The sequence below is a fragment of the Bacillus rossius genome, chromosome 18, assembly GCF_032445375.1.
Source record: "Bacillus rossius redtenbacheri isolate Brsri chromosome 18, Brsri_v3, whole genome shotgun sequence".
In the NCBI taxonomy this organism is placed as follows: Eukaryota; Metazoa; Arthropoda; class Insecta; order Phasmatodea; family Bacillidae; genus Bacillus; species Bacillus rossius.
The window spans coordinates 4227495-4250432 of record NC_086345.1 but is presented as its reverse complement, the minus strand read 5'-3'; the positions used below and the strand labels follow the sequence as shown (position 1 = coordinate 4250432).

Here is a 22938-nt window from a genome sequence, read left to right as displayed (position 1 = left end):
TCTCGGATGGATAATTTATTTTGTTTTCATATTTCCTAATTTGGTCATTCTTGTGTGTTTCTGGTAATTTTTTGCAAAATTGTTAGGCAAAATGCCGTTAGGCAATTCGACGTTAGGCAAAACGCCTTTAGGCGAAATGACTTTAGGCAAATCGCCGTAACAAATTCATGTTTAGGCAAACCGCCTATAGGCAAAACGCCTGTTACTCGGCTGAACCATGAAGTATAACGGCTCGCGCGACCTTCTGTTTTCAAGGTCCGTCGATCGGGAAAGGCGCGACCAGGGCTGCGACATCGCCGTTGTGTCATCGGCGGCGGCGACGGAAGAAAGTTTGTTGCGAGGATCACTTGCTCATTCAGCTCGGGCAGGCCCGGCGTGATCCGGGACTCGTGACGGAAGAAAGCACGGACGCAACCCGCCGTTACGCAACGAGTAGTGCCATCTGCGTGTGCTAGCAGGGGGACTGCTTCGCTGGAATGAAAACAACGGCTTTGTTTACGCGGAGCTGCGTGACGACACCTTGATGGGTAGCGGGCGGGAACAGGTCGTAACATGTCCGTCAGGGGCGTATGTGTGTCAGGCGAGGCGGGATGATAAGCGCGACGCTCGCTGGTGCTTCTAGCGCGGTGTCTCCTCTGGACTGGCGCGCAGTCTTCTCGTCGTGCGTACGAGCGGCGACCGTAACATTACACGGCGGAGAAATGAAGATAAAGGTGTAATGCAAGTCCCTTAAGTGCTTTCAAGAATCTGTACCGGTTGTTTTACGCCTAAAAATTACTCTGAAAACATGCGTTTTAGCAATTTTAACTCTTTTAAAGTTACATTTTAAAAACTTAATCCGAAATCGAAAGTACTTTTCGGCCCTCAGCGAACTCTCAAATGCTTTTTGAAAGCAAACCCCATTCGGATATCTCGAGCAGTTATCAAATCGCGTTGTTTTTCCTGAAGCTTTGCTTACCGTGTGTGTGTCCGGGTAGGCGGAGCTCTTTATAACTGTATGTGATGTTAGGAGATAAAGATTCTAAGAAAATTAAAATAAAAGTAAAATAGAGGAATTCAAACACTGAGACGTTCCATTGAAGAAGTGTTGGCCACCAGTTGTAGTGCTCTCGGTATGCCCTCTGCAAAAATTTGTGACAAACCTTTTTTTTTTAAGCAAAACATATAAATTATAATTTTTTTAATACAAATATTTTAGCTAGAAACTTTTTTTTACAGGTTTATGTTTTTGTGTTTTTGCTCATTTAGTGTTTTATTCTTGTATTTTATAATTTAGATTATAAATCGTATTTTTTTTTTTAAATTCACATTTTGGATCTGAACCCAAAAAAAAAGGACTCTGTTAGGCCATATCACTGTACATTATAAGTATACAAGCTAAACTGTTTGTCTAACATCTAGTGATATTGTTACGAACGCGTAAGACAAGAAAGTGACACGTGGCCACTGACGTCATGCCATACCTTAGGGGATTAGGACAGCCCGGCCCTCGCGTCCACCTTTCTCGGCCTGGTAATTCCGCGTGGAGTTGCGTGAATAAGTGCCGATGTTCTTGACGTTTCAAGCGTCTGTTCGGCCCGGGATGACGCGACACGTCACAACCACTCCAGTCAGTTCCAGAAAGATGCCCGGCGGTTATAAAAGCGGCGACGCCGGCTTCAACGGGAGTTACAACAGGCGAGTGGGCTGAAGCGCGTGTTGGGCTAGCAGCGCGATGCAAAGACACGGGACCGAGCGTGTGTGACCAAGTGGCGCGAGACTGTGTGTGTGTGGACAGGTGCGGGGTCAAGCCGAGGCCACGCAGAAAGCTACGCTATGTTCGCGATGTTCGCTATGTTCGGTGCGCCAGGTGGCCACAGAGTATAGTCTTGTTTGCGATGTCGGATATACGCATGGTGTGGGATTCGAGTGATGATTCCTACCATGATAATATTCTGCTGGATCCAACAGTATGTAAATGTAAATATTAATGGTTTCATGAAGTTAATAAAAAATATATTCGGATGATTTCATCATTTTGTGAAGCAGTTGCGTGAGGATGAAGCCAAATTAATGTATTATTGCAGAATAATAACAACTCAGTTTGATATCAATCCCTTGAAATTTAATACAAGGCATTATCCCGCATATTCTGCTTTATATATTCTTCTATCGATTTATTCATAAACATGGATTTTTCGTACTCCTTCAAAAAAAATTCCGTTGACATGATACTAGTTTAAACCAAACACTAAAGTACAGCGCAATTCAGCAGATGGTTTTTGTTTATCTGCGCATGCGCGAAGTCAGCGACGTTTGAAAAAATAGCAGAGAACCAAAGACCTGGTGAAGTCACCAAGATAGTGAGCATAAAGGACATAGCTAACAGAGCTTTGTGTGGCCGGTGAAAGCTGAGATGCATATGGGTTTATTTTACTCGCGTAACGTAACGAACGTAGCGAACATAGCGAGCATAGCGCCATGTGTGGCCATAGCTTAAGGGGCGAACCACTGTTGAGCCCAGCTCCAGTGAGGAGTGGCAACTATTGACTTAACAGATACTTAGTGATTTTTGAACGGACATTAAGTGTGGTGATTTTATTAGTAATGTAAATATAAGTAGCAAATAAACTGTATAAAAACATTATATACCATATATTTATTTTATATAGCATGTATTTCTGAGTAAGTTTCCAGTTATATATTCCTACAATCAACAAAAATTTAATTTATAGTGATTCAAACTTTAAATAACTATTCTTATAAATACTTTTCAAAGCTTAGTTAACACTTTTCTATCAAAGGTGTTTCATTTCTGTTTGTTGTTACACAGTTAAAAATTCCTTAAAGGATGTGTACTTTTTTAAACCCATATATAAAAGTTTTTTTAAACACTTTTAAGAAATAATATTTTGCTTGCATTAACAAAAATAATTTCATGTTATTATTTATAAATTTCTATCACATAATATTTACTTACAATTTCATAACTTTTACTTCGCAAATTTAACTTCGTGGAATAGCCACCACTTGCAGAAATTAGTAAAACTTTAAGACAATGGAATTGGTTTTCAATAATTTTATGATTGCAGAGCCTGTTAGATCTTCAAAACTTATTAGAAACACTGATTTAATAGAAATACTTATATTTAGAACCGGATTTTGAACACAATTTAGTCATTTAGCTAAGGCATATATACCTATCTAATTTATTATAATATGTTTAATGCACCAAATCCAAAAAAAATAAGATAGAAGATATAAAAATATAAATGTAAATTCCACAGCTTTTGTTTCACGAAAGGAGGATAGTGCTGGAAAAACTCTCTGGAGTTATACCCAAAGATAATCTGCATTTATAAAATCACTGGAGATAGTTTTGCAAATAGAGTATTTAAGATATCAAGCCACGAGGGAAAAAAATTGGACACCCATTTAAAGAATTTTTCATGTTCAGCATTAATCCTCAAAGCCTGTAGCTTACGGAAGAATCAAACTTAAATGAAATTAGTTTTTGGCACTTCCCTTTTTTGCTCCAAATCCCGTAGAGAGAGAATAACCGACAAAATTCTTGCTGCAAGATTTTAAGTATTGGAATTTTTTATACTGAAGCTTTTTTGATTGTTAACGTATCACATACATTCGCTATGTCCTAGGTAGCAACACATATATTCTTGATAAATGGTGATTGAAAATAAATGTAAAGTTCTGAATAACATATAAAATTCTAACAAACCTTGATTCGATACAAGATGGATTTACTTTGAAACAAATATCATTCTGCTCGGCTTGCAGACGCAACAGTATTTTGAAGTTTATATTTATTTAAGAACATTTCTATCACTTTTGGAACATTCTAGCAAATTGTGGAAACTTCTAGAAACTTATTATATAACAAACTTTTTTCATTGAATACTTTCAAATATTTTAATAAACATTTTTGCTTATACTATGCAACCAAAATATTCAGAAACTATTTCTATCCAGTTGCATTAAGTATTTTCAAAATTTTAAAATATAATATACACAACAACAATAAAATGACCATTATCTTAATATCGGCCTGGCCGTGGTTAGTATCTATCAACAAATCTGAGACTTGGGCTTTAACTTCCCTTTTACGTCAGTAAAATTCATGATGCATCCGACGAGATATTTTTTAATTTTGGTGTTAAAATTTTAAAAACCGTGTTTGGAACCCTTGACAGCTGTTATCTAGCCAGTTTGGAACAACGTTTTAAACAAGTAACCGAAAGACAAGACGAAATTTAACCAGTGTTTTAAATCTTATGATCTTTGTAAAGGGCTAAGAAGAACGATGATTTAATAACACAAAATTATTAATAAAACAGCAGAACATTATTTACACAACCACAATACATGTCATAAACTTTTAAATGTTTCCATGCACGAAGTTGAAGACAAAATCATGTTAGTGATTTGGAAAGTAGATTTGAATCATTCTTTTTTGTTCAGTATTATTGTATCTCTCTCTAGTACACATTTGGAACTTTCTGTTATAAGAAAAGCCATAGAAATTAGTGTTCATGGAAAATTTAGTTCTATTTTATTACAGCTCAATGTTTTCATTTATCTGTTAGGCATAATTCAGCATTTAATTTTTTTTTACCTTTGCAAATTTGTCTCCTATTTCATTTGAAAATCTTTACATATTTTATGGTCTCAGTACAGTCCAAGCTGTCGTATATATTAAAATTATTCTTTAAATAAAGTTGCTAATGTACCCCTGGCTAATAAGGATAGCAGTTTTCAATGTTATGATATATTTGCCATTCCTTTTTTTATCTTTAAATTAAATCATTATTTGTTACTTAAAATGCACAATACCCTTTTGGTTAGTTCCGATTGAAAACTATTAGGGCCCATCAAATCATATATATTTTCTGGTTGTATAAAATATGGTATTACTTTGTGTCCTACTGTTTCCCTTTTTTATCATCATGTGAATAGTTGTGAATTTAACATTTTTCTTGGCAAACTATAATTTTAATTTTATGGTAAGTCTGTCATGTCTTTACATCTTCAATTTTCCAAATATCTAACTCACTATGGATTTTTGCTAGTAACTTTTCCATTGACTCTTTCACCATTCACCATTTGGTAGTGGTTTTATTTGTAATTCTATCACATTGTGACATCTTAATTTCAGAACATTTGGTTCGGTTAGCTCTTCCCTACATTTAAATTTAATTCTACCTTCAGTACACATTTCCAAATTTAGTTTAAATTTCAGTCAGTTAACATTTTTAAAATTTACAAAATTATCACTTCACAATTCCATTGTATGATATCAATAACTTGTTACTATCACAACTATAAAGGTACTCCTTTTCATTTGACGTCCACATCAGCATGTGAAATCCTACTCATATTTTAAAGTTGTTGTCATATCCATATCATCCTTCGCTTTCACTTTTATCCTGATTATTAGTCTTATAATTTGGTGGAAGTTTCGGTCCAATAAAACCCCTTCCTATAATACTTCACCTTCTATACCTGCAGATACACGTTTAATCCATTTAGCTTCTTCCTCCACTTTGGAGTAAGGCAATTTTGTGATGTAAATTAAATTATTATTTGAGTGTTAATTTTTCTTTGTTTTGGGTACCTAGGTATAGGTTTAGGGTACTATTACAACCTACCTTCAGTGGTGGGCTTTACGGGGAGGAGTGTGTGTCACTGCACATATGTGGTGTAGCATATTCTCAACTTTGTTTATATTTTTTTCCTTTTTTTTTTTGGTTAACTGTTTCCTCTATTTTAAATTTTTTGTTTAACGTATTTTTTATGTCTTAAATTAAGATGTTTTAACGTTTTATTTTATAGTAGTGTGATGACACTATGCTTAAATTGTAACATCAATACATCATTGTACCTAATTTTTTATTTACTATTATCTTTAAAGGGTTTGAACCTAACCTCAAGATTCTATGTATAAAAAGTACTTTTAAAAAATATTTGATGATTTAAAGAAAAAATCAAGATAATTAATTTTTGTTCTGTTCATTTAATAATTATTTCTTTACTTTAGTGCATAACCGCCTTGTGCTGTAGGTACATTCTACCTAAGCTATTATCTATGTCCTTCTTGGTATATTGCCAAGGTCAGAACGACCTTCTTCTTGTAACCTCGCCATGAAGTAACTTTTCAATTTGGTTCATATTTTTTAAGTTTCAGCATTGTTACGCTGTAATACATAGTTTACCACCGTTAGTGCGGTTGCCTGTTACCGGCCACATGGTACCCTATGTGAAACCCTGTTGGCTTTTTGTAGCATGGGGAGTGTCTTCACCTTCCTAGCTGACATGGAGTGACAGCACCGTTTCAGGGGAGCTTTCTTCTCATGTTTTATGGCATGTGAAATATACCTTGGCAGAAATAAATTTCATTTGTGTGACAAAATCTATATATATATATATATATATATATATATATATATATATATATATATATTACCTTTGGACTGTAACGTCAAACCTAGTAACATCGTGACATTAGTTGAAAACAGTCATATTTATAACTAATGAAATAAGTGTCACGTTAATGTGAAGGTTATCTTAATGGGGCCCTAGTTATCATAACCACATATCCGATATGTTTCAGACGTTTTTGTAAAAAAAAAATTACAAAAAAAAAGAAAATAAATATTTAAGTAATACTCAACAACAAAAAATACTCCTGTTGAAATATTGTGTTATATCTATGTTGTATTTCGTGGTTTAAAATAATATATAATATATTTATAATAAAGCTTTTATGGTTTACTTCCAGTATTTACTGTTACTTTTATTGTCTTTATTGTCTTTCATCCTGTAACCAAAATCAAGATTACATTTAGCTTCAGTCCTTTGTGGCATTCCCTATTGGCCTCACTACTGGTAAAAACTTTATCAGAAAGAAAATTCGGTAAAAAAAACTGCCCTGAAATATACTTTGTAAACTAAAATAGTATTGTTTAAAAGTAATTCCAAGTTGAAAACGTAAGAAAATTGGAATGACACTTTTGATAATACATAGTCTCAATCCCAAACCCTAACTGTCCCGATATCGCAGAGGTAGAACGACATTTGATAGGCTCAAGGAGTGGTTTATAACGTGGTAAAAAACCTCGTGACTAGAGCAAAAATTTTCTTTTTTTTAAATTAAATTACATTTTATTAGATTATACAAATTGGTTTTGAAGCAAATATATATGAATACATTTTATGTTCATTTTATTACAATAATATTATTAAATACATTTATCCATCCAGTCAATTATTTCATTCTATTCAGGCATTTAATTTTTTTTACTTAAAATAAAATAATTATGTTTATTAGGAAAGGATGGTGAATTAATTTGTAAATGTATTATAATAATAGTACAACTACTGTTCTATATTTTGGAATAATCAATAGTCTTCTTTGGTGAGCAGAAATGTATTTATATAAACTGGTTAGTGGATTTTAACAAGATGGGCAGTGTTTAAAAAAATTCCTTGTCGAAAATCAGGTCTATATCCGGGATTAAGTAAGTTTTCAAGTTTTTTAGCTTTTATCGGAGCTGTTTCTAATTAAAATGTTGTCTCTATTTGTGCGGCCATCTGTGAGTAATGGTGGCATTGAACGTTTACGAACAGGCAGAGGAGAGGAGATAAAGTACGCACTTGAAAAACGAATATTCATCACGCTAGGCATTAAACAACGCAACGCAATTCCATATGGATAGAGACCGGTAAAATTTGCGGGTTCAATTACACGTAGGATGAACTCCATAGCTCTACGTACACTCGGTCAAATGTCACCCACTCATTGGCTGCTGTCTTGTGAGACGTCCCAACGTAGCAGCCTGTGATTCGATAAAGCGTTGGTTGGGTGTTTCTCATTGGCCCAGAGTCATCTACGTGTGTTGTGAACCAATAACAGAGGCAGCACTGAGGTATAATTATTTGTATTTTAGCCTATTGTGAAATGAATTCGCGAATTTTTCCGGTCTCTACATATGGATTATCTAAGGCCGCATTTATAAACTACGCAATAAACAACATTATATAGCATGTAACCTATATCATTATTTTATTTGCAACATGACAACACATGTATTTGCTCGTTAGCGATGTTATATTGTTTACACATTACTGACGAGGACTTATAAAGACTCGCTCACATAGAATTTATTTAAAATTGTTGTATAAATGCGTCAAATAAAAACAAAAAATCCAAATGCTGTATTTTATTAATTTGTGTTTGTATTGGTTTTAGCAAGACTGTTCATATGCAGAAAAAATGGTACGTTGTGTTATTACATAAAATTAGAATTATTTTATTGCATACGTTTTCATGCACATGACGAATTTTACTGGAAAACGTTACATTAATGTGTTGTAACTCTTTAGATAATCTAGACAACTTTAAAAGAATAGTAGGTGTCTTATTTAAATAGTTAGTTTCTCAAACAATTGTATGTTTCTAAAACCCGGTTTTTTTTGTACGCATATTCTATGCCTTTTCTGATTTTTATACTTTTGTTAGTTAGATTTGTACAGAAAAGAGTGGGTTTCAGTGACGTAAAATAAAACCTTCATGTACTTTTCACAGCAATATTTTGGTGTCATGCTTATATAAAAATACATGTCGTATAATTTGTTCTTAGTTTTGTGTTGTTAGGAAATTATTGTCTAATTATTCTGACAGTGTGTAATTAATTAAAACTAAAAACCAAATTGTTGTTCATATTTGCTTTATTGTACAAAAGGTATAAGAGGTATAAGAGGTGAGATGTAGGGCTGTGCACACGAGTGGTGGTTGTGCTGTGTCGCCGCCTCACTTGAGCAGGTAGGCGGCGGCGGGGGCGGCCACGTGGAAGGGGGCGGCGTAGGCGAGGGGGGCGGCGACGCCGTGGAACCTTTGCGCCACCACCTGCGAGCTGTGCGCCGTCACCAGCGGAGCGGGGGCGGCGTAGGCCAGGGGGGCGGCGGCGTAGGCCAGGGGGGCGGCCAGCAGGTTGCCGGGGGCGGCGGTCACGCCGCAGGCCGCCAGGGCGAGCGCCAGCACCACCTGTCGGCCGCAACAACAACCACTCTGCAATTATACACGTCAATCATATCGTCCTCTAAGTAGCAGTGCAAATTTTTTTTAAATCTCTCTACAGTGGGATATATATTGTTTTCCTTATTTGTTACCATACTTATTTCAAAATATATTTTTACATACTATGACTTTAATAATTAATTCCCATTAACTTAAACCCTTGCATTATGCCTACATATTTGATCTCTCTATTCTAGTGCCTTGTTGCTTAGAACAGTTTAAAAACAGAATTTACTGACGTTAACTTCTATGCAGTTCGTGTCATGAATGAAGGACTTAAAATAATTACAAATTAATATTGTTATCGGTAATTTTTTTTATATACTATGTGCTGAGCTAATTGTATGTAGTGAGATTTTTTTTCTAGTTTAGAAAGTATATATATGTTTTAATTTAATCACGGGATTCTGTTTAATTGATTGATTTTATGTGAGAAACTATAAACACTTAGCAATAAAACATATTCTCTGGATATTTTTAAAAAAATTAATGAACTTAAACAGTATTTGCATATATGTATATCATAAATATCTCTTGTGTATTTTTTTCGTACAATTCACTTTTATTAAATTTATTTTAAGTATATATTTAACAAACAAAGCCTCAAATATTTTTATGCAGTATTCTGATCTTTAAGCTGGACACATTTTACTTACGGAGAAGATTCAACATAATTTCTAGGTTTCTGGCGAAATTTTGTTTGCTTTCAAGCATGTCCCGCTATTTTTAATACAACAACTCTTTAAATTTTTAAGAATTTTAGGAGTATTTATGCGTTGAGTCAATAAAAACTAGAAAGTTACGCAAAACCTAAAAATTGTTGAGTTAATATCTCTGAGTCAGTATCATATTTTCCTATTCTGACCTTAGAAAATAATAAGTTTTGACGGACACTCAAAAACATTAAACATTAATGATTTGTGCCGCTGTAAATCTAAAAATCGCTAAGAACTCTGGCAAATATGCTGAACCCGATTTATTGATGCTCGCCAAAGAAGTGAACTCAATGTATTCGCAAGCACTGATTTATATTAGTTTTAAAATGTTCAAGTTTATAGAATAAAATGCGACTGTAGGAACTGTCTATTTTTGCATCTATCTACCGAGGAAAAACTCTAGTTGCACCGCATCACTGTGTTCGGGATGTTACTCTTGTCTGCTCGGGCAATGACGTTCGAGTCGTCAGACAACTCGCCTCACATTCAGGCGATCGGGTTTCGATTACCGGCGAGGTCGAACCCGGTTTCTTCGCAAAAACCGGCAGACGAGGTCGTGATTACGTGGGTTTTCTAGGAGTACTTTCGTTTCCTGACCCTCTGAATTACGTCAAAACTCCATTCTCGCATCGTCGCTGGTCACCGACTCAAACATCTAGATGTCGAGGGCCAAACACATTTATAAGGTAAGGATTTTTACTCATCGCTAGAGATCTGCAAAATTCGCGGTTTCGATGGCCTTCAGGATAGACTGCACATTCCCCTGTACACTCGGGCAAATAACGCAAGTTCATTGGCTGCCGACTTGTGAGTCGTCTCAGCTGGTTTGTCTGTGATTCGATCCTTCTTTGGTTGAGGGTTTATAACTGGTTGAGATTCGTCCAGAAGAACAGTAAGCCAATAGCAAAATTATCTAAGAGGTATATGTGTTTGAATTCTAGCCTATCACCGAATGTATCCGCGAATTTCGCATGTCTCTGCGTCATCGCTTTCTTACTAACAGTATTTGAAAGAAGTATAACCGAAATATGCCAGATAAGTTTAAGTTGATATACACCACAATAATTATTTAGAGTTTAATTTTGAAATTTGGTTTTTGATTAGGCAGAGAGCACGAAATAAGTTTTGTCAAAGAATACAACAAATAATATGTTGACATTATTACAATATAAAAAGTAAAGTATCGTAATATTAAACACCAGTGACTTTAAAGTGAAAATATATTTTTAGCAACCGGTATCGTTTATCTTCGTGTATTCCATTCAGTTGTATGGATACCATGCTTCAACGAATACATATTTTGAAAATTTAAACGTTAAAATATTGTAACTACCCAAAATCTGTTGAGACCAAGATAGCGTATTTCGATTTATATCGTTCACCCTTAAAAGTGTGTTAGGCATACCGCTGTGTTCTCTCGACAGGTTTTCAAACGGAAGCAGGCTTATGCTTCATCTCTTACTGCACCTTTTCATGCGAAGTGGTCCTCAGTCACATTATCTTTACGACAGGCTGATGAGAGAGCGATAATCACTCATTCACAACGGCTTATAACTCTACACGGTCATTGTGTACCACGTTCTATCTCTTGTCACAGCACATATCAAATCAAGATAGTACATTTTATAGTACTTTGCATTCAATTCAGTTTCTTCGTGGAAATAATTTTTTGCAACATACTTATAAACAATAACTATCAATTTATATATGCCTTTTTAAGATGTGTATTTTAAACAAATTCAAAGAAAAATAATTGCCCTTATTTTAAGTTAGCTAATTTTGGAGTGTCTTAAAACATCGAGACGATTTGTCCACGTTTATATAGTTTTTACCGATAAATTGGCTCAGATAATTGGCACTGCCCAAACATTTCGGCCACACTACAGGTAATAGTATTCTCAGAGGTCCTTTATTTTGAACGCAACAGTAAAAAAACACACTGATTTATTTAAGCATATGTTAATAGATTCTATCGTGGGTAACCAAACGGTCGGTCTCTCTCGCCATGGAGACCATCTTGCAAGAACTCTGGTCGAGTCAGTCCAGTTCAAGATGTCCTGCCCACATGACTTCTGATGGGAATCACTGTGCTACACGACCGCAGGTTTGGTAATGCTATATTTCGTTTGCCAAACGTTTGATTTCAGATATTTTTTTTACTTAGCAGTATGTTAAAGCTCAAAGTTTTCATTTCCTCTAAGGCTGTAATCGTTAACTTGTCTCGCTGTTGTGTAAAGGGACTTGAAGACATTCCCAACTCCCGGAAATAACCACAATTTGAGTTGTCTCTGTGTTGGTAGGCAAATGGTTTTGGAACTCACTTCAAACTTGGGGCTTTTGTAGTCTCAAGCCTCTGCGTAGTTGTAAGACGTTAAAACCTTAATTTACCTTTAACCAAGTTTAAAACATAGTACATGCATTTTGATACATGGCCAATTCATACTAGATATAAGTCAGCCACACTTAAAATGATAAGCTTATTAACTTCTCAAAACACAAAGTATAAAGTATAAAGGAATAAAATCTTTGAACGGACATGAAACTGTTCCTACAAAGAGAATATTTTTCGTTAAACATATATTTTCCATACCTTACACTTAAAGCTAATGTGTTGAAAAACTTTTCACTCAAATTTTTTTGCTACTATTAAGAGATTAAGTAATTATAAACCGATGAATTATTCTTATACTAAAAATTAAACTCTAATGAATTTTTAGTTTCTTCTGTTCAAAAATGTTTGCCCAATTTTTACCTCCTTCGTCTTATATTAACCTTTAACAAAATCGACCGAGAGTTCTCATACATTTATTTATGTATTAGTCTGGAAGTAGTTTATACAGCACCACGGCAATTTTCGTGTCTGTTAAAATTTAAATACATATATCACCGAAGAAGAATATATCAAACGCATTTTTTATGTTTATGAAGTCATCTCATGCAATTGGTTGTTTTTCTTTTCACGATACTTTAAATATTTTATAAAGAATGATTTTTATGTATACGTTCCACCATTGACATAATGGATTTATGCATCGAAACGTCTAAGACCATTAAGTCTATATTCAAACAATGTTATTTTCTGTGAGGTTCAAGCTAATGTAAATTGTTGTGATGTAACACTTCTTTATGAACAGTATAACAACTATCCTACTCTGATCACCTATTAAACTTGCAGAAGGGCTGCTACAACAAGACTGCAAGTGTGAATCAAGTAAACTTGTCTCCACGCATACATTTTGTTGTAAACTGACACAAGTTTGACTTGCTGGCTGGCACAAGCTTACATATAGCTGACTGGCTCTGTTCAAGCTGACTGCATACTAGCGAATAAATAACAGTGTCACTATCGACCTTAACCAACTTGCGATAAATTTGAAATAATCTCGACATGGCAAATGTAGACGACAAATCTAAATCAAGTCACTGTGCAATATTGTAACATTTTGATGCAAATATTATCCATTTTGACAGTTTCTAAATTCAGTAGTAATGGTCTACGTAATCTTGCTGCCACAGATGTTCTTTGTAAATGTCCTTGTTCGTGAATAAAACACCGTGAGATGATTTTCAAGTGACGATTGGCAATGGGTAGCTCTGGTACTGCGTTTCAGAACTGATGAGTCCGAGAAAACGTCCAATGACTAGAGACCTGAAAAATTCGCGGATTCATTCGGTGATAGGCTAGAATTCAAACACATATACCTCTTAGATAATTTTGCTATTGGCTTACTGTTAATCTGGACGAATCTCGACCAGTTATAAACCCTCAACCAAAGAAGGATCCAATCAAAGACAAACCAGCTGAGACGACTTACAAGTCAGCAGCCAATGAACTTGCGTTATTTGCCCGAGTGTACAGGGGTATGTGCAGTCTATCCTGAAGGCCATCGAAACCGCGAATTTTGCACGTCTCTACCAAAGACGTATACTTCACTACGTCCAGAATGCTACGTGGACAAACTTAAAGCCTCTCGATGTAGCATTTGCACCACTGTACACAAGCGTGTACGCTGCGTAGCTACTCACCAGCTTGTACATGTTGCCTGAGTGGAGCAGACGGGAGTGCCTCTGTCCTCGCCGTCAGGGGCTTATATACGCCCTCAGTGAAGTAACACCGCACCCTGGATGGTCGCCAGCCCACACTCAGTTAGCTCACACCACTTGCACTGCCCCGTTCATTGCATCACTGGGGAGATTCGGGTGACGCTAGGCCAGCATTGAGTTGAGAGCTTGGAAATATTCCTGAATTCATTCACTCTTCTCGCTGTGACATAAAACATATCACGTGTGTTGTTACCAATTGAAAATAAAAATTGAAACAGTGATAATTGTAACTATACAGCATGTACATTAAAAATCAACAGGTTATAAATTTTAACAGTATTGAGTGTAAGCATTGTGGAGTGTTGGTTTAAAACCTTTTACCTGCCATTGTTCCACTTATAGAACATGATTTTGAGACATTTTTTTTCTACAACAAAATTAAAATATTTCATGACATAATTTTTTCCTAGTTAAACAAAGTCCATTTTCAATTTACAGATTTTATTTAGTGACATATGATGCATTTCATAAAGGTAAGCAATTTCTCAAAATGGCAAAATCAGATGCGGTGCGCACTCTTTATTGTTTTTATTTTTATTTTGCTATAATAAAAATCTATTATCTATTTAGAAAGCTTCGGGTGCCTTAGGAAGAGTAAAAGAAATGATTCCACGTACGAGTATTCAATTATAACTTTTACTTATATCACTGGTGTTCCAGACGTTTAGATGTTCCAGAAGTGGAACATTGGCGGGTCTGGTTATTGCGGACCACTTTACTTATATGCGTCAACGCACGCCTACTTCGCATGTTTCTACTTGCGCCTCAGCGCAGCTTCAAACCGTACACATCATCACATGCCATTCATGCGAGTTACTACCTGCAGCGGAACTCAGTCTGCTCTTACTTAGTTTTCTTTCAACTGTCTAAGAGCTGTGTTATAAAATCATTTGCTGTCATTGCAGTATTTTTATGTTACCTCTGTGCGTGTGAGGGCTTTTATGGCGAGTGAAACAGTGTTTCGTACAGTGAATGACGCACTTGACCTCTTGAATTCTTTGAATGATTCTGACATCACTGACAATTCCTATGAAGAATACGACTTGTGTCAGTTATTTCCAGAAGAAAATGAACGATTGACGGATAATGAAGACATTGATGACAACAATTTGGGAGAAGTAGAGCCGACTGACGTTTGTGGACAAGTAAGTTTATTTATAAAATCATGTACATCTGTGTCCAATGAAACGCAGCAAGAATCATTTCCTTCAACTAGTAAATAGTTGCCTGCTCCTAAAAGAAATTGCAAAAGAAAAGCTAATCCAAAACCTGAAGTGAAAGGTAAACATATCCCGGAAAAACCAAACTGACAAAAAACTAAAAGCTTCAGTTATGTACTTCCTTCTGAAAATCAAGCGAAACTCGGTGATAAATTTCCTAAATTGATATCCCTTGAGCCTATAGACCTGTTTTTTGAGTTCATGAACAAAAGAACAAGAGTTGCAATTGATCAAACTCATCTCCTGAGGCAATATAACTATGGAATGGGTGGAGTTGATGTTATGGATAGATTGTTGGGATCTTACCGGCCAAAATTGCGTTTAAAAAAAGTGGTGGTGGAACTTGTTCTCCAACGCGCTCAACATGTCTGTTGTTGCTGCCTGGATTGTTCACAAAGAGCTTCACTCCAAACCATCGTGTTTACATCTGGACCATCTTTCCTTTCGGCGACAGGTACGTTTAGTTTTTTTCTATTTGTTTTTCTATTTTTTTTACTTTACATTTACCTAATCAAAAAAATTTATTGTTCAGATTACAATGGCCCTCCTGCGAATTTCTCCTCGAAAGGAGGGGCCTAGAGTTGAGCCAAAGCCTCGTATACCTCCTTCTCAACGAAAATCAGATGGGCATTACTTGATTTCGGCATCACATGGAAAATGTGCTTATTGTATCTCCAATACGAAGTACCAATGCAATGACTGCAAGAAGAGGATCCATATTGAGTGTTTTATATATTTCCATGGACTGAAAGTGTAATAATATACATTATTGATATGGCTTCACGTGTAAAAGATATGTTGTTGCACTGTTGACACATCAAACTCAAAAGAAGCATTGATCTTGGGTGTTACCCCGTATTTCCATTAAAAAAAAGTTTCCAAGTTGTTTTTTTATATTTTTCAAATTTTGGGAAATAGATATTTTATATTGTTATGGATATACATTGTAATGGGTTTATATAGTAATACATATATTTTAAAAACCAATTGACGATTTTTGTATAAACACTTCCTGCCAATTATCCACTTCTGGAACATAGCAAAATAAATAGAAAAGTTGTTTTTTCTTGTTATGTATCAATTTTCATTTCTTAATGAAACATTAGGTAAACATAATTCGCAGGAAAATAAATAATTTTTGGGGGGGATCTTGGGGTGGCGGGTAAAAGGTTAAGGTCACAATTAAATATCAACTAAAACAGTAGGTTTTGTTATGTTCTCGCTTGCAGCGCCACCTGCGCAAATGAACGATTCCTGAGCGTAAAGCTATTTCTGTTCTGCAGTTTACTAACAGTGAATCAGTTATTTAACTTCAACCTGCGTTCCACATTGGAATCTCTTTGTGCGAGAGTGGTTGAACGTTTAAGTCCCTGGCCGTGGGATTGGTCGTAATGGTCGAGACGACACAGCTCTTTTTTGCTTGCCTCCACGTTCACCTGACATAACACCATGAGATCATTATTTTTTTCCTTTGGGGATTTATAAATTATCGTGGATATGTTCCCCCGCTAACTAATGAGTTCTGCCAGAGTTCAGACATGGATTTGAAGATGCTATTGCTTCCAGTACTCCGGGCGTATTAACCAAAGTTTGGGTGGTATTTGAATTTAGGTTGGATTAATGCCTTATAGCTAAAGGTACACATATTGAACATTTGTAAGAAAAACCAGGTTAGTTTACCTACAATTAGTTATTTGATTTTTTTGTTAATACTTTAATTATATCTCTTATAATATAGCATTGAATACAGGACTTTCTTTATGGGCATTCTGTATTTCAACAAACAATAATTTCGTTTCCACCAATAAATGATATTCAGGTAATAGTATAATTTTAACATAATGAAGGATTTAATTCAACACGTATAGCCAAGTAAGTGCGACTGTGCGGATTCCAGGGCAGAGAAATTCATTAGAGAGCTGCGATTGGCCAGAGGACAAGGAAAAGGGTAAGTCCTCGGGCGGACTGCCTGGAGACAATGATATTCTATGGCCAGTTAACAGATACGACGACATGACGTAATTGTTCTTGCAGGGTAATGTCTGTCATCATTATCTGCGCCGTGCGCCAGTTGGAACTGAACTGCCGTGTGTGGTAACAAAGTCTTGCCAGTCCAAACCGGCAGCCCATACAATCAGTCCGTCAGTCCATATTTGTTTATACTTATTGAATACTTTTCTATCGTCTCTCTTTTTCTGACCTAAAGTGCAACTGCAATTGCAAAATCTAAAGTCTCTTCCATATTCTACGATGAATTAATTAATATATCCAACAGCAACAGCAACCACAAGACTTATCGTGTGTGGTGAAGGCTTCAGGATGGTCCAAACTGTCACTTCGGACTCAGAAAACTGAACTTTGAACGGGAGTGTTCGTGTGTGGCTGCCTTTATGAGGCAGAAAACATACAAACTGGAAAATTAATTATCACACTAATTTTGTAAATGTGAAAGTTTGTGTGTATATTTGTTACTCAATAGCGCCCAAACCGCTGAACGGATTGAAATGAGATTTGGCATACAGCTAGCTCATATCTTTGATTATAATTAGGCCACATATTATTTGCAATGTGTAAATTCATGTGTTCTCATGTTATTCGTGATGGAAATAAACTTGTACGAAATTCGGAAACGAAATTTTATATATAATTCTTTTAATTAAAACCGAGCGGAAGTATTGTAGTAATAGATAATATATTTACTTTTCGAGTACCAAAATTTCTGGCGCTAATCACACAAGTACTTCAGCGGAATTTATATTTTATACTTTTGAGAATTATGTCATTGCAGTTCTGCACTGTTTTCCATCTATAAAGAAACAATAATACAAATAAGAAATTAGATTGAAAACATGAATTCACAGAGAATAAGCCAAATTTAGCCACCAATATGGCAGATGTGACGCCAAAATCCAATATTTGCGGACATCTGCTCCGGCTTCACGCATCAGAACAAGTGCCAGTATGCCCTATCATATAGTAATCAACACAACATTTTATTTAATTAGTAATATTATAGAAATTCTCTAAAATTGTGCGAGAGCATCGCGAGTTTTAAGTTAGCAATATAATAATACCTAATAATTTTGTTGACGGAGCATAATACGCTTAACGTGTTTTTTTGTGGGAATAATTTATACTGATTTCAGTCTTTCAAGTAAAAACAAATATACAGACATAACCTTAGTGTTTGAATATGTGTTTTAAAAAGTTTCAGGTGAGTATTTTAGTAATGCCAAAAAAGTTTAACTTCTAACATGAGGGAAAAGTTAAAGTTTTATAACTACAAAATTTTACAAGTACATATGTGTATTTATAAAATAAAATTTTTGGTTTAAAATCAGGTCCAAAGCAAGGGTTTTATCAGAGCCGTTTCTAATTGTTTAAAATATCCTGTTGTTCCTTGCTACTAATTGCTATCTGCGTTTGGTGGCAACAAGCAAAGTTTACGATTCAGTCAGTGAATTCTAGTGGTGGGCGCAGAAAGTATAGACGTGATTCGCAACCAGAAATATTGGTACTTGAAAAGCGACTCGATTAAAAAGACTTACATCGAAATATATTTTCAAGGTCACAATTAAATTGTAACTCCAACAGTTTTAGATAAACGCATGCGCGAGTACTGCTTTGTTGTATTCTCGCTCGCATCGCAAACCTAAGCAAAATAGCGACTCCTGAGCGTAAGACAAATTTTGTTCTGCAGTTTGGTAAGAGTGAATCAGTTATTTAACTTCAACCTGCGTTCCACATTAGAATCTCTTTGTACGAAGTTCCTGACCATGGGATTGGTCTAAATGGTCAAGACGACAAAGCACTTTATTGCTTGCCTCCACGTTCACCTGACATAAAACCATGTGTTGATGTAACCAAACCTGTATTGTGAATGTAATTGTGTGTTCGTTTTTGTCGAATGTCCATCTAAGTGTGCTTCCTTTTTTATTCTGTTTCCTTTTATGAATTAGCTTTCAAATGCTATTCCTTTTTTGATTGTGCTTCCAAGTGTGCTTCTTTTTTGTCGAATGTGCATCAAAATGTACTTCCTTTTTGTAGAATAAGCTTCTATATTTTCTTCGTCTTTTCAATTTTGCTTCCGAATGTGCTTCCTATTTGTCAAAAGTGCTTCCAAATATGGTTTCTTTAAATTTGCTTCCTTTTTGTTGAACGTTCTTCCAAATATGTTTCCCGTTTCGTTGATTGTGGATCGTCAAGTCTGTAGTCATAACATGATTGGCCCCGTGGCCTATGCGCATGACTTTGTACATGACCAGTTTTAAACATATTTTAAGTATATAAGAATTGTACCATTGGTTTATTACTGGATGTGCCTTACCACCAATTGGACGTGCCTTACCACCTACTGGACGTGCCATCCTGGCCCCTGAACAGATGTGTCTGGCCACTAACTAGACATGCGTGGTAAAATAATTGTGTGTGGGTGAACACTGATTTGACGTGCCTGGTTAATCGACAGTAATTTATAACTGGCCTAAAAACACATGCAAAGGACTCGCTTCGTCTTATAGGAAAACTGCAGGAATCGAGAAACGCTAGTAATTAGCTTGCAGTGGAATATAAATTATATAATAACTTTTTTATTTGTACTTTTGGTGTTTAATTTCTCAAACCTGTGATTTTTTTATTAATTTTTACTAAATAATATATTTTTTAATCTAAATATGACAATTTTTATTGCTCAGGTATCCAACCAAGCAGTGTAATCCATCGAGTCAAACATTATATTAAAAAGTGATATTTGGATGAATTTTGGAATTTTCACCGAACTTATAAATAAGTTATTTAGAATTTCAAGTTGGCAGCAAAAACAGCCAACAAAATGGTGGTTGTCACGACATCTGACAGTCTGGCAATAAATTATCCTGCTCTGTAGTTTTTAAAAATTAAACTAATATGGCAAGAGCGCCATCCAGCAGAAGGTGTGAGTACTAAGTGGCACTCATGTTCCTTGAATCGATTATTTAAAACAATATGGCCACCATGATGTCATACTGGCTGATAAAATATCTGCCTTGGTATTAGTGGTGGGAGGTCAGTCTGTTGGTGGCTTCCATGAAGGAAGGATCTGTCGTCATTTTTCCCCTCAGCGGGTTCGAACCCAGTACTTTTTTAATTAATTTCACTATAATAATTTAATTAAGTATTAATTTTTTACAAAATTTAAATTTTCTCTGATTGCCTATCTTAAAAATTACGGTTTTTGAAATGGCAGACAATTTTCCAAATGGTGGATAGATCTTTTTATTAAAATTGTACCTAAATTACAACTAAGTATTTTTAAATTTTTATTGATAAATAACATGTTTACTCTCACCAGGAATCGAACCTGAGACCAAGATGGATTAAGTAACTAAAAATTAGAATTAATTTGTTTTTATATGTTTGGGAATTTTTCTGGAATTGTTTGGTCAAAAATGGAAGAATTTCAAGTTTATGGTCAAGGTCAAAGTCAAGGTCTATGGCTTAGGGCAGCTTGTCGATAAGGAGTTGAAGCCGCTTTTAGGTATTTTCGTTTTTTTAAGACAACAATCTTTTAAGGAATTTTGAATTCCGAGTTCTTGGTTTTTGTGGGGGGAGAAAATGGTAAATTTCCCCTCAAAACGTGAATATTTCCTCGAAATAAGGAGATTTATAGGAAGTTTGAGTAATTTTTTTTAAGAATTTTCAGGAAATTTTACACCAAGATGGCGGAAGTTACGTCAAATGCCAAGATTTGCGGACATCGCCTCCGGCTTCTCTCGAACCAGAATGTCCAATCATATACAAATAAACATAACCTTTTATTTGAATAGTAAGATTTTATAAATGCTCTATAATTATGCGAGAGCGTAGCGGGTTTTAAGCTAGCAATAAAACAATAATTTGGTTGACTCAGCATAATACGGTTAAAGTGTGTTTTTTTGTGGGAATTATTGATACTTACTTCAGCCTTTCAAATAAAAACAAATATATAACGTAACCTTAGTGTTTAAATATGTGTTTTAAAAAGTTTCAGGTGAGTATTTTAGTAATGCCAAACAAGTTTAACTTCTAACATGAGCGAAAAAGTTATAAATTGTTAATTGTTTACTCAATTTTAAAAGTACGTATGTGTATTTTTTAAAATAAAATATCTGGTTTAAAATCAGGTACAAAGCAAGGGTTTTATCGGAGCCGTTTCTAATAGTTTAAAATATCCGGTTGTTCCTTGCTACTAATTGCTATCTGCGTTTGATGGCAGCAAGCAAAGTTTACGATTCCGGCAGTGAATTATTGTGGTGGGCGCAGATAGTATAGACGTGATTCGCAACCAGAAATGTTGGTGATGTAAAGCAACTGTTATATTTATCTGTTTATTAATCACGATGAGGTTTACATTTGAGAATTCTATGTTAAATTTTATGTCCGAGTTTCTTATTATAAATTAATTTGCAACTTAAACAACATGAGAATGCGTGAGTTTTATTTAACCGGGGTTAGATGTCATCACATAACTGGCGAGTACTGAAATACTCGATGAACAAGACTAAGAATGAAATTTAGGTTCTAAATTTCAAATTTTTAATATAAACTTGCTTGGTTTTCGTTGCTTCATACATAAACCTAACTGCCTAAGGAGACAATTTTAAATATGGTAATTTTAGTTTTATTGCTACTAGCTGCAGTACCCGGTGTTGCCCGGATTGAACACAGGGTGAAGGGGACCTTTTTCGAAATCAGATGTAGTTAGTAATTGTCTTCTTGATTTGAATGTCAAGTGTGAAAAATAATTTATATCACTTTCAGATCCCGACAGACGTTGTTCTGCCAGTGTATAATTATTAACCTATATAGGCATATATATATATAAAGTTGGTGATCTGTATGTAATCTAGACTCTATAATACACTATAGAAAAAAGCAGAAAAATAAGAGATAACTAATATTGAAAAGATTCCATTATCTAGCTAATGCTCGGCATGCATTGCAATGCCTCAATCAGTTTTGTTTTGTAATATGTAGAGACCTGCAAAATTCGCGGTTTCGATGGCCTTCAGGATAGATTGCACATACCCCTGTACACTCGGGCAAATAACGCAAGGTCATTGGCTGCCGACTTGTAAGACGTCTCAGCTGGTTTGTCTGTGATTCGATCCTTCTTTGTTTGAGGGTTTATAACTGGTTGAGATTCGTCCAGATGAACAGTAAGCCAATAGCAAAATTATCTAAGAGGTATATGTGTTTCAATTCTAACCTATCACCGAATGAAGCCGCGAATTTTGCAGGTCTCTAGTAATATGTTTGAAGTAGTTACACATATAGGTACAATTCCTTTATCCATCTCTCTAAAAATATAATTATCTCTATATACATCTTTATATATTATGTATCTCTCTATGGCTATATATCTCTTTACATCTACATCTTTATATATATATCTTGTGTGCGTGTGTATGTCACTGAACTCCTCCTAGACGGCTGGACCGATTTTGATGAAATTTTTTGTGTGAGTTCACGGGGATTCGAGGAAGGTTTAGATTCACAATTTGGTTCACTGGAAAATGTTTATTTATTTAACTAAATTTTCATTTGTAAGTAGTTGTTAATTTTGGAATGTTTCATAGACACATAAATAGTGAGTGTGTGTCATTTATCTATGTCCACGAGGTCACAACGCGTCAATTTTCTCCTTGGGGCGAACCCGTCCGCTTAATTAAATTAAATAAACAGCTTTTATCGTGGAATGATTTATTTCATGAAAATCTGCTCTCATAAAGACACCAATGAATCACCAACATGTTCGATAACAAGAAATTGTGATATGACAAAAGTGTTACAAGATTGCTCTCTAATCGTT

At 35.2% G+C, this 22938-nt stretch overlaps 1 protein-coding gene across 1 annotated transcript; it reads right to left on the bottom strand.

Moving 5' to 3' along the window:
- Positions 1-8703: 8703 nt before the first annotated feature.
- LOC134541288 (cuticle protein 38-like) lies at positions 8704-13844 on the bottom strand. Its single transcript, XM_063384601.1, has 2 exons — positions 13813-13844; positions 8704-9037 (listed from the first exon to the last, which is right to left on the bottom strand). Exons 1-2 carry the CDS (start codon positions 13822-13824, stop codon positions 8804-8806), a joined length of 246 nt encoding a protein of 81 aa, XP_063240671.1. The 5' UTR covers positions 13825-13844; the 3' UTR covers positions 8704-8803.
- Positions 13845-22938: the final 9094 nt, after the last annotated feature.